General features: G+C 55.3%; 1 protein-coding gene across 2 annotated transcripts; it reads left to right on the top strand.

Moving 5' to 3' along the window:
* Positions 1 to 367: 367 nt before the first annotated feature.
* On the top strand, positions 368 to 11,365 carry KCNA10 (potassium voltage-gated channel subfamily A member 10). 2 transcript variants are annotated; one of them, XM_048328439.1, is made up of 3 exons: positions 5,402 to 5,417; positions 6,072 to 6,107; positions 9,547 to 11,365. In XM_048328439.1, the coding sequence occupies exon 3, from the start codon at positions 9,621 to 9,623 to the stop codon at positions 11,169 to 11,171; it is 1,551 nt and encodes a 516-aa protein (XP_048184396.1). In that variant the 5' UTR covers positions 5,402 to 5,417; positions 6,072 to 6,107; positions 9,547 to 9,620; the 3' UTR covers positions 11,172 to 11,365. The 2 variants fall into 2 exon arrangements, with proteins under 2 accessions (XP_048184395.1, XP_048184396.1); XM_048328438.1 differs by lacking the exons at positions 5,402 to 5,417; positions 6,072 to 6,107 and adding an exon at positions 368 to 530.
* The last annotated feature ends 4,745 nt before the right edge of the window (positions 11,366 to 16,110 follow it).

Genomic DNA, 16,110 nt, shown 5'->3' with positions numbered 1-16,110 from the left:
GGCACTGGGAGCACTGGAGGCTCCTGTTTTTCCAGCTTTTCTCTCCGTGGATGCAGAAGAACCAGCTCCCTGCGAAACCTGTCCTGGCTGCATGTGGCAGAGCATCCCAGTGAGCAGCTCTGGTCGGAGGGGTCACATCTGGGCCACATCTGGGCATCACCTCCTCTCCCTCTGCTCCACGCAGCTCCTTCCTCACCCTCACTCGGAAAGCAAAGGCCTCAGACACTTCTGTAGACATGAAAGAGGTGGGTTGGAGTCCTGGATGCCGCTGCTGCTGCTGCCGGGCGGGACAAGCGAGGGAGCAAAAACCCATTTCAGGCACAAGGAGAATGAGGGCAAGGAGTCCCACCGGGCTCACGTGGGTACCGGCATCGCCTTTCCGCAGGAGAGGCTGGAGCATCCCAGCGCTGCCCGCCACAGGCGGAGGGGCAGCTCCGCCGGGCAGCCCCGGCCGGCGCAGCCGAGGAGGCGGCGATGGGAGCACGGGCACCGCGCACGCCGGAGGAGGATGAGGACGATGCTAAAGCCGGGTTTGTTGCTCCTCTCTTGGGCTCAGCCGCCGTCGTGGCCGGGGGAAGTTTGGGGGCAGAGGAGAGGAGAGGTTGGTGGGTGGGTTTGGGGCAGTCGGGGGCTGCTTTTCTGGTTTTTGGTGGGTATTTTTTGGGTGGTGGTGACCAGGGGGGAAGTTTAGTTTGTCCTTGGAGAAACGGGGAGGGTGAAGCGTTCCTGAGCACCGGGGGAGTGCTGCGGGGAACCCCGGGGTTGCCAGGAGTCAGAGGGTCCCACTGGCGTCATCTCAATCACTTTAAGTCTTAATTACTTATTGCGGGTCCGAATTCCCCTGTCCTCTCCCGGGCGCCGTGGGAGTGTGGGTTGCTGGGCTGGGCTGGGGGCCGCCCTGACCTCTGCAGTGCCTCTGGCTCAGCACACGAAGCCACAAGCCTGGAGCTACACCGGGACCCCAAACCTGCCACAGGCTGCTTTTAGTGCTGCTGTTGCAGAAATCGGGATCAATGCAGGATCCATCTGACCCGATTAGCGGCTTCCTATTGCTTTCCATTTATACCTCCTCTCCGTTTTTGCCTCCGGCCGCTGCCCTCCTCCAGGGTTTGCTGCCAGTGCAGATTCTGAGGGGGACAAAGTCATTCGTTCATCCCTAGGAGCAGACTGAGGTGACAGCACCGAGCTCTGGGTGCTGGGTTGGGGGTGGAGGGGGGCCGCTCTGCCTCTATCCCAGCACTTTGGGACGGACTGGGAAAGTTTCCCATCGATTTGGGATCGAGTTCTTTATCGTGTTACAGGGCAGTAAGCAGGACGGTGGCAGTGGGGGGATGGCTGCCTGCCCCGGCCCCAGCCAGGCGCCCGGGCGGAGCCGGGATGCTCCGGAGGGAAGAGGTCACTCCACACCCCCCCTTTTTTACACCTCTGCCGCTCCAGGCTGATCAAAGCACTTTCCGAGCGCTTTGTGTCCGTGTGTCCATTCAGCAGCCGCTCCCCAAAGTGTGTCCAACACTTTGCAGCAGCGACTGCTCCGTGAATCCCAGCGGGGACCAGACCCGGCCCCCGAAGAGCTCACTTAGCATCCCCAAGAAGCCACCGCAGCACCTCACAGCCAAAAATCCATTTAAATCTTTTCCTGAATCAGGCTAAACCCCGGCTCGGAGTGCAGGGAAGATGAGGTGGGCTCAGCTGCAGCCAAGCCTGGCCCGGTCCCAGGCTGTCCCTGTCCCTCGGTGGAGCAGCCGGCACCACCGCAGGGCTGATTTCATCCCACCTGGCTTTTCCTGCTGCCTGCGCTGGGCTGTGGCCGCTTTCACGGCACACTCGGAGCGGGACCTCGCCGGCTCCCTCCGAGCAGGAACTCGCCCTCGCTGGTTATTAAATTACGTCCTGACCCGGTTAATCCATAGCTGATTAATTTTGGACTCCATGGCTGGGTATAAGAAAGGTTTCATCTGTCTCGTGGCGTGGACTCTATGTGCCGAGCTCTCTAATAATCTGATTTTTTAAATATTAAAAAATATGGGTGGAAAAATCAGAAGGAGGTATGAAAAGTGGGGAGGGCTGTAGGGGTCGGGCTGGGCACAGGTCTCTGCCTGCCGTGGGGTCAGCAGTGATGGACACTCCATCCCAGCACTGGGAATCCAGCTGGGGATCTTCCTCATGTGCCTCTTTTCCTGAAGAGCTCCTGCTTGGCTCTATGGCACATCCACAGCCCTGGGGAAACTGAGGCACGGAGAGGGAAGTAGCCTGTAGGAGCTGGTGGCTGCTGGCTCAGGCTCATAATTTGTTTCCTGGTGGAATTTCATGGATTCCCAGGATGGGTTGGGTTGGGAAGGATGTTAAAGCCCATCCTGCCCCACCCCTGACATTGGCAGGGACACCTCCCACTATCCCAGGCTGCTCCAGGCCCCGTCCAACCTGGCCTTGGACACCTCCAGGGATCCAGGGGCAGCCACGGCTGCTCTGGGCACCCTGTGCCAGGGCCTGCCCACCCTCCCAGGGAACATTTAGTCCCAAATACCTGATCTAAACCTACTCTCTTGCAGTTTAAAGACAATTTGTGTGTTTAAATGTTGAGGCTCATCCTGTCCCCCCCTTCCTCCCCTTGCCGCAGACAAACTTTAACCTCTGCTTTTAAAAGCAAAGAGGTTTCAGGTCTGGCTGCTCCTGAGCCCTGGGCTCTCCTGGGGCTGAAGAAACCCTGGGATTGCTCTGAGCCACACCATTATTTCAGTGCGTTTTGGCCCCTTTTCCATTCCTCTGCTATTCCCACAGTGAGGACTCCAAAGCAGAGGCAGCTCTTGCCAGATGCCATCATCCCCTGGAAGATCTGAATTGCTCTTTCCTATATTTTTATCATTCACAAACTGCCAGCATCTCCCCTCCTGCTGATTCCCTCACAGCTGCACACATTCGCTTGGAATCTAAACAGTTCAATTCGCAAACACGTCTCCTAAGGAGGAGGACCAGCCACAAATTTTCACAGGGTCTCCCCCAGCAGCAAACCCAGAAGCTCCGTGTTTTCCTTCCCGAGATGATTCCTGCCCCGCTCCATCAGTGCCAGATGCCCAGGGCACCTCACTAAGCCTCCGAGGACACTCCGTGCCCGAATCAGAGCTCGAATATTAATAACCCAGCCCTAATCGAGGGCGTTGAAGGGTCTGGGTCGTGGTTTTATAAATTGCACCCCCCCAAAATCCAGCCCTCCTGATGCTGGGGGACTGTTGCTAATTGAGGGGCACTTCAATTAGCTGGGACGAGAAATAAGAAAAAATTCCCTTGGTGGCGACGCCGCGGAGCCACCTGAGCTCCATCCCAGAGCCGCGGGGCTGGAATTACTGAACCCCAGGTAATTAGTGCGGCAAGGAGAGGACAATTAGCGGGGGCTCATTACTGCCCCGAGCTGCTCCGCGGACCGGAGCCGGTGCACGGCAGAGCCCGGCCCACACGGATTTCACAGGAGTCTCTGTGGGCTCAGAGAATTCAGGAGAAGCAAAGAAAGAGTCCCTGCCTCGTTCCGCTGCGGGACGGGACCTGCAGGACCCCTCCAGCCTCCCCCTTGTTCCCTGCTCCGGCTCATCCCGCGTCAGAGCAGAGGGAAGCGGCTGGGATGAGCTGCTCTGTCTCCTGCACCATTCCCGCAGGGAAAATTAAGCTCCCTGTGCAAACAAAAATTCAGGCACCTGCTGCCAAATATTCCTCCTTTGCCAGCTAATCCCTCTCTGTTTTAGGACAGGCTCGAGGGTGTTTTATCTCCCCTCTGCTGTCAGAGCTGTGCGTGCAGAACTGCTGAGCAGCGATCCTGTACCAGGACTTGCTGGATTCTGGTCCATCCCGGATGCAGGACACCCTCGGGGGGCCAAATTTGTCTGCGGGATAAATCCCAGCAGAGCTGGTGATTCCAGGAGCAGAGGGTTAGAGGGAAAGAAGCGCCGGAGGAGTGCCTGGGGCAGCCTGGCTGGAGCGGGGATTGAAATCCTTAAAGCCAAGAGGGTGTTTAAGGTCACCTTGGCTGGGAACAAAGGCAGAACTTTCCCGAGGGTGTCCGGAGTGCAGCCGAACTCCCCAGAGATGAGGGAGTTGTGTAACTGCCCCGTTTCTTGGAGGCAGTGATGTTATTCCGGGCATCTCCCCCCGTTCCCGTCTCCTCCGGACCACAGCAGCGCTGTCACTCCGGAGATATCCCCATTATCAAGGGGTTTTTTGCTAAAGCTCCTCAGCCCCAGCACAAGCCAGATCTTCGGCTCCTCTGGGTGCTTTTCATGCTCCGCATTTCCCTCAGCCACAGCTGCTCTTTGCCCGGGTGCAGGAAGTGACCCTGGTTAGTTCCACATAGATTTTGGGGAAAATAAACACCAAAAGAGGTCAGATTTTGCCAACAGATCTCATCACCCTGTGCTCAAAGCCCTTCCAGAGCTGGGTTTGGAGGGGAGATGGACACAAGCCGAATTTAGGTGCCAGGAATGTAAAATTAACTCCTTTTTGTTCATAGATGCCCTCAGTGGGATGAGGGTAAATTTAAGGACTGTAATCTACAGGGGTAGAGAAATGGTGTGTAAAACGATAAAGCTTCCCTGAAGGACCTGATCAAAGGTCTGGATAATCTCCTGTCCCCTTTCCATCACAGAGGGCTGGAGACGTCTGTAAGATGCTCCAAGCCGGCTCCAAGCCGGGCTCTCCTCCGGGACAGGGAGGTTTAATGTGCTCATTAACGTCATGAGAGGAGAAATAGCTCAGAGGACAGAAAAGGATGCTGGAGGGGGGGAAATCGAGGTGACCGGGTCCCTCAAGAGCAAAGGAGCGTCACCGTGGAGGAATTCAGGAATTCAGGCTGAAGCCTGCGGGTAGAAATGTGCCACCCCCTCCTCTGCCTTCCCCCATTGCCTGAGAGGGCGAGGAGGAGATGGAGGAGGAGGAGGACGGTGGGAAGGTAACCTGGGTGAAGGGAGAGGTGGGATCCAGCCCTGGGTGAGGCCAACAGGGACGAAACCACTCAGGAGCACCCAAGGCGAGATGGCCGTGAGCATGGCAAGCTCCGGGATGGAAAGAAGGGGAAAACGGGGAAAGAAAACAAAAACCCCGGTTATTTTAACGCCTCATGCCAACCTGCCCGGTCCTGTCCACCCAGGGAGCTTATTAATTAATTAATTAATTAATTCCTGGAGGTGACAAGCCCAGTGGCGCTGGGGTCTGAGCCAGCATCCAGCTGCATCCAGCCTTGAGGAAGGGCCACGTCTCTCCTCTCCCTCGTCCCCCACCGATGCCCTTTGCTGGGCTGTGCCAGCTGTACCCGCTGCCGCAACTGGTCCCAGTCACCCCGGGGCGGGGACGGAGATGTCCCACGTGGTGGTGGTGGCACTGTGGCCGTCCCCTCCTGGAAAGGCGCCCGCTGTCCCCACGGCCACAGGCGAGAGGTAGGTGGGCAGCGGGGGATGCTCCAACCCTTGGGCTTTCCCCTCCCCTCCTCTTCTCAATGCCATTATTTTATATTCTTACTGAAAAGAGCCCTTTCGCCTGCTGTAAATCTCTCTCCCGGTGCCAGCGGTGTGTGGGTCCCTGTCCCCCCTCTCGGCCTCCCTCCCGGGGACCAGCTCAGACCTCGCCACGTCACGGACAAGACTTGTCCCCGCTGGACCATCCGGAGCATTACCGGGGATTAAAGGTGGCATCCGCCAGAAGGGCACGTCCTCCCCCGTCTCGCCCGCCGGCGGCTGGGGGCAGGAGGTGGGTGGCCGGGTCCCCCCTCCCCGGGCGAGGGGGCGTGGGGAGAGGGTGTCCCCAGCACGGCACCAGCCCCTGTCCCCATGGACCCCCGGCTGACTCCAGGGCTCGCCGGGGGATGGCGGGGCCGGGGCTCCGCACGGTGCCGGATCCCAGGGCCGCGCCTGCCAAAGCCCGGCCCCGGAGCGCGGGGCTGCCAATTCCCCGGTGAACCAAAGAGAGAGCAGCCTTTTAAATGACATTGCCTGCGTTATCCCAAAGGCACCTTTCGAGGGTACGGCTGGACTTTTCTTTCATCTCTGCTTTCCCTACACATCCCTATGCGTGTTTAATAACTCTCTTCCCAGATGCAGAGAGCCTTGGCGCTTCCATGCCCTGTCCAGGTGAGTCCTTGCAGGCGCTGGCGTGGGCGGGCAGCGGGAAGAATCTGCTCCTTTCTCATCCCGTTCAGGGATGATGGGGAGAGGAGAGGAGAGGAGGGGGGAGAAGAGGCTCGATGCCTCCAATAATCTGGAAAAACCTTGGAAATGGATATTGTTCACTGCAGGAGCGTGAGGGTGGTGGAAGGAGTGGGCAGAGTAGGGGACTGCAGGCGGGAAGGTTTCACTGGATGCAGAGAGCCTGGTGGAAACCACAGCCCCGATTCCCTGGGATGTGCTGGGTAAAACACAAACTCTCCCTCAAAATGACCTTTCTCTTTCACCGTCGCTCTCCCTCGTGTGGTTTTTTTTATTATTATTATGATTTTCCACAGGCAGGGATTTCCGCTGAAGGATATTAGTTAATCAGATTCCGAGAAGCAGATGTTGGGTGATTTAGGAGGAAAAAACGAGGCAACTTTCTAGTTCAAGCCTCGGCTGGAGCCTGGAGCGCGGTGCAAAGCTTAGGAAGGATGTTTTGTGGCTTCGGGACGCCCTGTTAGTTTTGGTCTTAATTAAAAATGAGACAGATAAGGTGGTTTGGGGGCTTGGGGACAGGCGGGACACCTCCCTCCAGTGACAGGGACAGACAGACATCGGCGTGTTCTGGGGGTTTGAGGCAAGGAAAGGAACCTCAGAGCCCTGCATCCCGTGGGAAGCTGTTCCAAGGGCTTGAAATGGAGCTAAAAAGCTCCTTTCCATGTCCCAGGGGGGAGAATGAGCCCGACTTTCCACTCCCAGCCCTGCCCAAGACATGTAAATTGCCCCTTCCGTGCCTCAGTTTCCCCAGCAGGGACGGTGCTGGGGGGGCTCAGCTCGATGTTCGCAGAGGCTCTGGAGCAAAGGCAGCTTTCAGCACATCCCAAATCAGATGTCGCTCCAAGCTGGGGCTGGAGAGCCTTCCTGCCCAGCGAGCAGTGCCAAGAGCCGAGCGTCCCTAACGCTCAAAATACTGAGATCACCTCACCGTGCTGCCTCGGGATGCAATTTCCCCTTGTGGGTCCCTTCCAGCTCAGCCTACTCTGGGATTCTGGGAATTTCATGGTCAGCTTTAGCTGCTCCACTCTGTTCCACTGCCAAGAGACGTTCCCAGACATGGGGACCCCTCTGGGTTCTCCCCCAGGCTGGAGGTGTGGTGGGTCAGGTCAGCTCACCCTGCCAGTGAACACTAAACTCTGATTCAAACTTTATTTTATTCTGATTTAAAAATCAGCTTGGGATTCATATTAAGAACAAACAAGAATGCAAGAAGGGAATGAGGTGGGCTGCTTTTCTTCTTTCCTTCAGGGTTTGTTTTTCCCTTGAAAGACTCAAAAGAGCTTTATTCGGGCCAGGTTTGTTGCAGTATTCCTTCGCAGGCCTCCTGATGCTCCTGAAACCAGGGTTATCCTCAGCTCTGGATTGCTGCTCCGATGCCTCAAATCATCCTGCCAGCACCAGCTTCTCACAAAGCCACCAAATTGTCCAGCCCAGGGTGAATCCAGCCCCACGAAGACCTTGGGCATGTCCGAGCTGGGCATGGCTGGGGCTGGAGGACTCAGGTTTGGAGTCCTTGGGGTTCCCCAGCTTTGCCTGAGGTCACTTTGGGGACACAACCATGCTGCTGCTGCTGCTGCTTCCTCCAGGCAGGGGGTTCTTCGTTCTGTCTCTTGCCCCAACCACTCCCCTCTACGTGTCCCAAGTGGGGAATTTGGCACAAAACCAGCCTGAAGCAGCTCTGTAGGGCTGGATTTCTAAGAGTAGCCAAGCTTTGTGGGTTTAGTTTAAGCAAAGAAACCTGGTCTTGTAAATAACTTATGATAAATTGTAGGATTTGTCCGCACACCCAGAATCTCTCCCACTGAGGAGAGAGTGAGGCTTTGCCTGGTCTGGGATAGGGATGCTGGGTCCTGTACGAAGTTCTGCTGCCGGGGCTGTAAAGCTGAGGGGAGGAGAGGGAAGATTCACAGCAAGCCGGGATGGTGATACCCATTTCTGCAACAGATTCAGGATTTTGGCTTGTCCTACCCCCTTCCCAGCTGTGTGTCAGCAAGGATGGATCCATCCAATGCCCCAAATTAATCCAGTGAAAGAGATCGAGGCACCAGGAGCCATGGGGGGATGGGTCCCTGCCCAGCACTGAGAAGCAAACCCTGCACTGGGGACCATCCTCATCACAGGACCGGCCCCGGTGCCACTGCTGCTGCTCCGTGGCCTAAATTGTGTTGCTATTCCTGGCAGTTGAGGGCATTTGGGTTTTTTGTCTCCCTCCCACTGAAGTTGGCTGGGTAAGAAAGCCGGAGTGCCCTTGGTGAGCGGCGGTCACGCAGAGCAGCTCCACGTGTCCTCCTGTGGTGTCTCATGTCTGGAAAATACATTTGGAGGGGAAATAAATCAGGGCACTGAATTTACTTGGAAAGTTCATTCTGGGGAGAATCTCCACAGAAGCGTTCCCTGTTAACGCCTGATTCCTCTCTGTGTTTCTCCCTGAGGCAGGACAGGTAATTTCCCAGCTCTGTAACTTGGTCTGGTCCCTGGGCTCCTCTTTGACTTTGCTGAGTTCAGAATGATGTCGGTGGTGTGTGGGGAGGTGTGTGCCTGGGAATATTTGGGGACATGCTGGCTGTTCCTGAGTGCCTCACAGAGCTGGTCTGGGAGATAATCCACCCTGTGGCCCGAAAGGTGCTCTCCAGTGACCCGAGTGCTCAGTCCTGAGCTTCTTCCTGGGGCTGGGAATGTGCTTGGTCTGTCGTGGAGGAGGACTGGGAGAGCTCTGGAGGATGTCACCCCATCCTCTGCCCGCCCCAAGGTCTGGATCAAGACAAGGGGTTCTGTTCCAACCCCTCTTCCCAGAGCAAAGGCGTTCTCCAAGGCTGGTGGACATTTCTCCTCCTGGCCTGCTTCCTGCTGGGCTGCACTCCCCAAATTCCCGCGTGGTTCCTGCTTTGGGAATTGTTTCCAAACACTGCTTGACCCAGCTGCAACGTGCCCAGGACCTCCTGGGGTTTGACCCAATGCCTCTCCCACCTGGATCAAGGGCTGCTCTTAAGCGGGACAGCCGTGTTTAAAAGTTCCAAATCCTGCTCTGAACTTTGGATCCGCACCGGGAAAAGGATGAAAGGAACCTTTGCTCTGGGATCACTGGGGAGAGGCAGGGTGGGACACCTGGATTCAGCCCCATCCTCTGCTTCTGCCTGACCTTTCATCCTTGGGTTCTGGAGGCGGGTTTGGGAGCTTTAGCAATGACAAAGCCCTGCCAAAAGGCTTTGCAGGATGCAAAGGTGAACGACTAGCTGGAAGTCATTTTGCCGGTCAGTGGCATTAATGTTTCCATTAAAAACCAAAACAGAGTGGTGTGAGCTCAGGTTTGTTTCGCTCTGCTCAGCACATGCACAATTCAGCTCTGTGTCCCTGTCCCTTGCAGATCCTCCTAGCGTGGGAAAGACGCGGGCAGCCAGCATCCGCTGCGGGGATTTCTGCTGGTGAGCTGATTAGTGTATGATGGACGTGGCCAGTTGGAAGGAGATGGAGGTGGCACTGGTCAGTTTTGACAACGCCGATCAGATCGTGGAGGATCCCTGTTATTCCAACGACCTCAGCCCCGCCGCACAGTCGCGGAAAGGCCACCCCAGCTGCGCCAACCTCCTGTCCAACCTGCGGATCCTCATCAACAGCGAGAACGCCAACAATGAGACCATCTTCTCCAGGTTCTCCACCGAGTTCAGCGACCACCTGGTGGGGGAGAGGGTGGGCATGGATGAGGGGGACCAACGAGTCATCATCAACATCGCTGGGCTGAGGTTTGAGACGCGGCTCAAGACCCTCGACCAGTTCCCCGAGACCTTGCTTGGGGACCCGGAAAAGAGGATGCGTTACTTTGACTCCATGAGGAATGAGTATTTCTTTGACAGGAACAGGCCCAGTTTTGATGGGATCCTGTACTATTACCAGTCTGGGGGGAAAATACGGCGCCCGGCCAATGTCCCCATCGACGTCTTTGCTGATGAAATCACCTTCTATGAGCTGGGTGATGAAGCCATGGACCAGTTCCGGGAGGATGAAGGGTTCATCAAGGATCCTGAGACCCTCTTACCAACCAATGACTTTCACAGGCAGTTCTGGCTGCTCTTCGAGTACCCCGAGAGCTCCAGTGCAGCCAGAGGTGTAGCTTTGGTCTCTGTCCTGGTCATTGTCATCTCCATCATCATCTTCTGCATGGAGACCCTGCCGGAGTTCCGGGAGGAGAGGGAGTTTAAGTCCGCCGAGGAGCTTTCTAAGAATGTGACAGACACCTTGCTGGCCCACAGCACCTTCACGGACCCTTTCTTCGTCATAGAGACCGCCTGCATCGTCTGGTTCTCCTTTGAGCTCTTTGTCCGGTTCATCGTGTGCCCCAGCAAGACCGAGTTCTTCAGGAACATCATGAACATCATTGACATTGTGTCCATCATCCCCTACTTCGTGACGCTCACCACCGAGCTGATCCAGCAGAGCGAACTCAACGGGCAGCAGAACATGTCCTTGGCCATCCTGCGGATCATCCGCCTCGTCAGGGTCTTCCGCATCTTCAAGCTCTCCCGGCACTCCAAGGGGCTGCAGATCCTGGGGCAGACCCTCAAGGCCAGCATGCGGGAGCTGGGCTTGCTCATCTTCTTCCTCTTCATCGGCGTCATCCTCTTCTCCAGCGCCGTTTACTTCGCGGAAGTCGATGAGCCGCAGTCGCATTTCTCCAGCATTCCCGATGGCTTCTGGTGGGCCGTGGTGACCATGACCACTGTGGGCTACGGAGACATGTGTCCCACCACCTTGGGCGGGAAGATTGTGGGGACTCTGTGCGCCATCGCGGGGGTGCTGACCATCGCTCTGCCCGTGCCCGTCATCGTCTCGAATTTCAACTATTTCTACCACCGGGAGACGGAAAACGAGGAGAAGCAGATGCTGCCCGGGGAGGTGGAGCGGCTGCTGGCCAGCGTGGCCACGGGCAATGGCAGCATGGAGTCACTCAATAAGACCAATGGGGGTTACCCTCGAGACAAGGCCAAAAAATGATGGTTGAGGCCCTGAGGGACTGGGCACGGTCAGGTGGGATTGGCTGGAAAACGTATCCAACATCTGCATGCTCTGATTTTTTTTTTTTAAACCAAATGTGCTGCTGCTTTTTTTTTTTTTCTAGACATTTTTCAATCTCTGATTTCCTGTGGCTGTTCAAATAAATACCATCTTTCTTATCTCTCTGCCCTCCCCATCGGTCTGGTGTTTTTTATTTGATGCTCATCTGCTTGACATTTCTCTTCCCCGTCCATGGCGTCAGAGTGGAATTCCCCACATACAGAGGTTTCCCCGTTTACCGGAGAGGAAAAAGGGCAAAATGACATGAAATGCTTGGCTCGGTGACACCCAGCTGTCCAGGAATGAAGGTGGGTCCAGCTCCCTGCTTTTCTTAGCCCATTTTAAACAGTTCCTCCCCACCCACCACCTCAGATCTGGGGGTCTCACAAATCCCCACACCTGCGACAGCTCCGACTGAAAAATAAGCTGGCAAAAAGAAACAAGAAGGGATATTTTCAGCTGGATGGGTTCCCTGGTCTGCCTGACTAATTAACTGTGATGGCCCAGCAGGGTGGGCAGTCATGGATGGCCCCGAGGCAGCAGGTGGGGGATTAGGGGATGCTGACCAGTCACGGTGGCACAGCCACATGAGAGGTCCAGGGCACCGCGGCTCAAAGCCCGCTGGGGTTTCTGCTGGAAAACTGAGCTCTTAGAGAGGGAATGGGGTTCCTCCTGCAACAAACGCTCATTATCTGGTCTACAAACAACCCTGGGGACGAGCCACTGTGACCTTGTAGCTTTTACTGTCACTTCTGGTGCTGCAAAGGGGGCACAGAGCGATGAGAGCCAACATTTCCTGACAGCTCCGCTCCCTGCTGTAACAAGGCACTTCTGCTTTCCTAAAAATGCAAATTTCCAGAGGCACTTTGGATGGGAGCAGCCAGCAACCGCTCATTTTGCCATTCTCTCCAATGCCAGCAGGTTTTCTGACAAAAACATTTTGTTCCCACTTCCCTGTTTCGCTCGACTCTTGTTTTTTCTTTTTTTCTGATGTTTCTGCCTCCATTAAAATCCCAGCTTCTCGTGCAGTGTGTCATCTGCTCTGCTATCCCACACCTGCTGCATGGATGTCTCATCTCCTGATGGATCCCCGTGATCATTACACAGCGTGCCAGCATCCCTGGTGTGCAATCTCATTCAGAAAGCAGTGGTGGAACAGGGATTAGATTTATTGCTCCTGGTCTGTTGGAAAATGTGGGTTCGGGATTTTCCCTGTAGCAGAAATCCCACAGTCCTGGTGGGAGGGGGTTTTTATTTTGGTTTTAGGGGATTTTGTGCACTGTCTTTCTGCAATGAGGTGTTTTGCACCCCAGGAGATGGATCTGAGGCATGACCAGTGCAATTCCTTTTCCCTCTGGGACAAATCCCACTTATCACCTGCTCTCCCTGTTGTTTTTTTCCCATCCTTCCACCATCCTTTTCCCCACCTCTTGCAAACCCCACACCATCATCTCGGACAGGAGAAACTGTCAGAGCTATTTCATCTCCTTCCCGCTGTGTCCAAGTTCCATCATCTGTGGGGACGCTTGGAGAATGCACAGCTGGGCACAGCTGGAGGAGAAACAGCTGGGAACAGCTGGGAACAGCACCCAAACATTCCCAGATCCTCTCTTTTCACCCCTCAGTTCTCCCCAGCTGCTCTTCCACATCACTATTCTTATTTCATAGCAGCTTCTTTCTCCTTTCCTTCCAGAAAACTTGAATTTTCCCATTCTTTTGTATTTTTATTGCTCCCCTCCCCAAATTCTCTCCCAGCCTCTCTAATCAGAAGCACTTTTCGTGGTTTTTCCTTGGGAAATCACCACAAAAAACTCTGATGAGAAGGTTTGGGCTGGGAAATAGTCAGCCTGATTAGCCATGAGCACATTTCCACTCCCCCTGCAAACATGGACCATAATGGTGCTGGGATGGATGGATGGGTGGACGGATGGACAACCTGATTCTTATAAACTTGTAAACTTTATCCTCAAATAAAAGAATAAATGCTTCCAAATCTGGCATGCAGAAAATATTGTTTATTTGGACTCAGCTTTTTGTTCCTGGCTTTGTGTTGCTCCATGGCAACGCAATTCCAGCTGGGAATGGTGTGTGGGAGGGTTGAGACATGGGGCAATACGGAATCCCAGACTGGTTTGGGTTGGAAGGGACCTTAAAACTCATCCCATCCCACCCCTGCCACGGGCAGGGTGGACACCTCCCACTGTTCCAGGCTGCTCCAAGCCCCATCCAGCCTGGCCTTGGACAGTCCCAGGCATGGGGCAGCCACGACTTCTCTGGAAAACAGATAATTACAGATCTCCAGCTCTGTGAGATGACGACAAACTCTGCACCATCCACTGTGAGAGGCCAGGTCCAGGGGGGATCCCTGATTGATGCCATGGGAATGAGGTCAGAGGCATTAAACCTCTCTAGACACATCAATTTATTTCCAATTTGCTTGAAAGAGGAGGAAAACCAGGCTATGAATTCCCAGTGTCAACACTCAGCTGGTGCTTGACAAAAACCTGAGAGAAACCCCATTTTCCCGCACCATTTGCAGCTTTTTCCCTTCCCAAACACAGGCCCAAAGCTCAAAGCTCCATGAAATCCAAAAAAAGCCCTCAGTAACTGTCCTGTTCCCAAGTCAAACCCTAATGAGACAGTCTGTCAGGTCCTTCAGCACAGAGGCTGAATTCCCTCTTCGAACTTTTTATTACTGCCTCAGGAAAAGCTCAAAGAAGACAAGAACCCCCTTTGCTTTATCAGAAAGGTGTCCTGGCCATGTTTTAACCTTGGAGCAAGACAGAACCTGTGGCCAGGTGTGAAAGATTTGCAGGTAGGAGTGACTCCCTCCTTTGAGCTGAAATTCCCGAGAATCCCAGCGTGGTTTGGACTGAAAGGGACCTCAAAGCCCATCCAGTTCCACCCCCTACCACGGGCAGGAACACCTCCCACTATCCCAGGTTGCTCCAAGCCCCGTCCAACCTGGCCTTGGACACTTTCGGGATGGGGCATTCCGGGAGTGGCAGCGCAGCCACGAGGTGGCACTCCGGGATCGGCATTTCCCTGCCACCGCCAGTCCCGACGCGTTCCCTGCGCTCCAACCCGCGCTTGGAAGCTTTTCCTTGGTTTATTCCTTCATTGGAATGTGAGCACAGGTGTGGGAAGGGCTGGCCAGGATTCCCACGGAGGAAGCCGTGTGCCGGGAATTCTCAGCACCAGCGCAGGAGGAGGGTTTAGGAACTGCCCCCTGACTGTTGGTCCTGCCTGGATGTCTCGGTTTTGAAAGACAGGTGTCTGCTAAGGAAGGCAGAGGCCCCCCTTGAAGTGGCAGATATAACCCCTTTTCCCTCCAAGTTATTATATTTTGAAATCAAGGGCCTTTAGGCGAAGATGTGGGAAATAGGAATAACAGTTCTTTACTATATATATATATGTATATAACGAGTCAAACAAAACAACAACAACTCTGGCAGTAACAGCAAACACAAACCCAGTGCCAGCCTTCTCGGCTGTCGGGCCCTTTCCCCTCGGGTGCAGTTCCGCTCGCAGCCGGCAGGGGCGCTGGCGGCTCCCGGTGAGCAGGGCAGGTGCGATGGTTCCCCCGCGGCTGCAGGGGGCGCTCCGGAGCGAGCTCGGGGAGCACGCGGCACCGGTGCCCCGGGATCCCGGGAAGGGATGGAACAAAGGCTTCACAAACCCCTGGGCAGCCGATCCCGGACTCTCAGGAACAGCAGGCTGGAATGGCAGGGACGAACGCAAATCCCGGGTGGCAGGCGAGATGTATCCAGATGGGAAAAACCACGGAGGCCCAGGCAGGCAGGGCGAGCAGGGCTACAGCGTAGCGAAAGCTCGAAGCAGCAGCGGGGCAGGACAGCCACAGCTCGGCCTCCAGCAGGGCAGGGAAAGCGGCTTTTGGGGTCCCGGCGTTGCTTCCAGCAGGAAGAAAGAACGGCCAAAAAGAAAGCAGCAGCAGCTCCTTTCTCTGCAGCTTCTCTCTCCGGACGCTCAGAGCGAACTGTCCCCACACCCAGGTGTAGACAAAAGAGTAGCCAGGCCCGCCCCACTCCCCTTTTTGTCTTTCTTAAGTACAGCTATTTGTCCCCTAGCAACATGCATATGGGAGAAAATTCCTTTAACAGGAAAACCTAAGACTAAACTAAAACCCCAACACTGGAATAAGGAGCAACATCCCACTCGCACCCCGCTCACCGAAAGCACAGCTCCAGCCCCTGGCTGCTCCTCCAGCTCTTGTCCATCGTGCAGGGCTGGTCCCTGGGTGGCTGACCCTCGCAGTCACGGTTCCCACTGCATCCACCTCATTTCTTTAGTGAGAAAATTCCTGCGATGGAGCTGAGGGCAAGTCCCGTGTGCCCAAAATCCGGGGCTGGGTCACTCTTGTGCTTAGGCACAGGAGATTCCCACCAGCTGGGGCTGGGAAACCCAGGGATGTGCGATCCCGGGGAGCTGAGGGGAGTGAACCACACTCCCACCGTCCCACATCACATCCTCCTCTACAGTCAGCTCAGTTTTTACACAGTGCCAGAAGAGAATAATTAATTTCCAGCCCCAATTGCCTGGATCTCGTCCCCACACATCCCACTGGGCATGGAATCTCCAGGCCCCACCAGTGATGGAGCCTCATTTACCAATAAATAATACAACCAGTCCCTCGCCCCTCAGCACCGCAGAAATGAAGACACAGCAGGGACTTGGATCTCTCTCCCGGCTTCCTGCTGAGCAATTCCACTGCAGCTGCTCCTGGGGAAAGAGGCAGCCTCCATTTTTAATGGGGTTGGATATGGATGGGGTGATTTCCCTCACAAAACAGAACTGTGCAGGTTCTGTGCTTCTCGCCATGGGAGGCACTGGGTGAAAGCCTTTTCCTGCTCTCTTGGGT

The sequence above is a fragment of the Corvus hawaiiensis genome, chromosome 24 (genome assembly GCF_020740725.1).
Source record: "Corvus hawaiiensis isolate bCorHaw1 chromosome 24, bCorHaw1.pri.cur, whole genome shotgun sequence".
Lineage (NCBI taxonomy): Eukaryota > Metazoa > Chordata > Aves > Passeriformes > Corvidae > Corvus > Corvus hawaiiensis.
This window is presented reverse-complemented; position numbering and strand designations above follow the sequence as displayed.

Excerpts from the sequence above, each read along its gene's own strand:
- KCNA10 (XM_048328438.1), top strand. The coding sequence starts at position 9,621 with ATGATGGACGTGGCCAGTTGGAAGGAGATGGAGGTGGCACTGGTCAGT.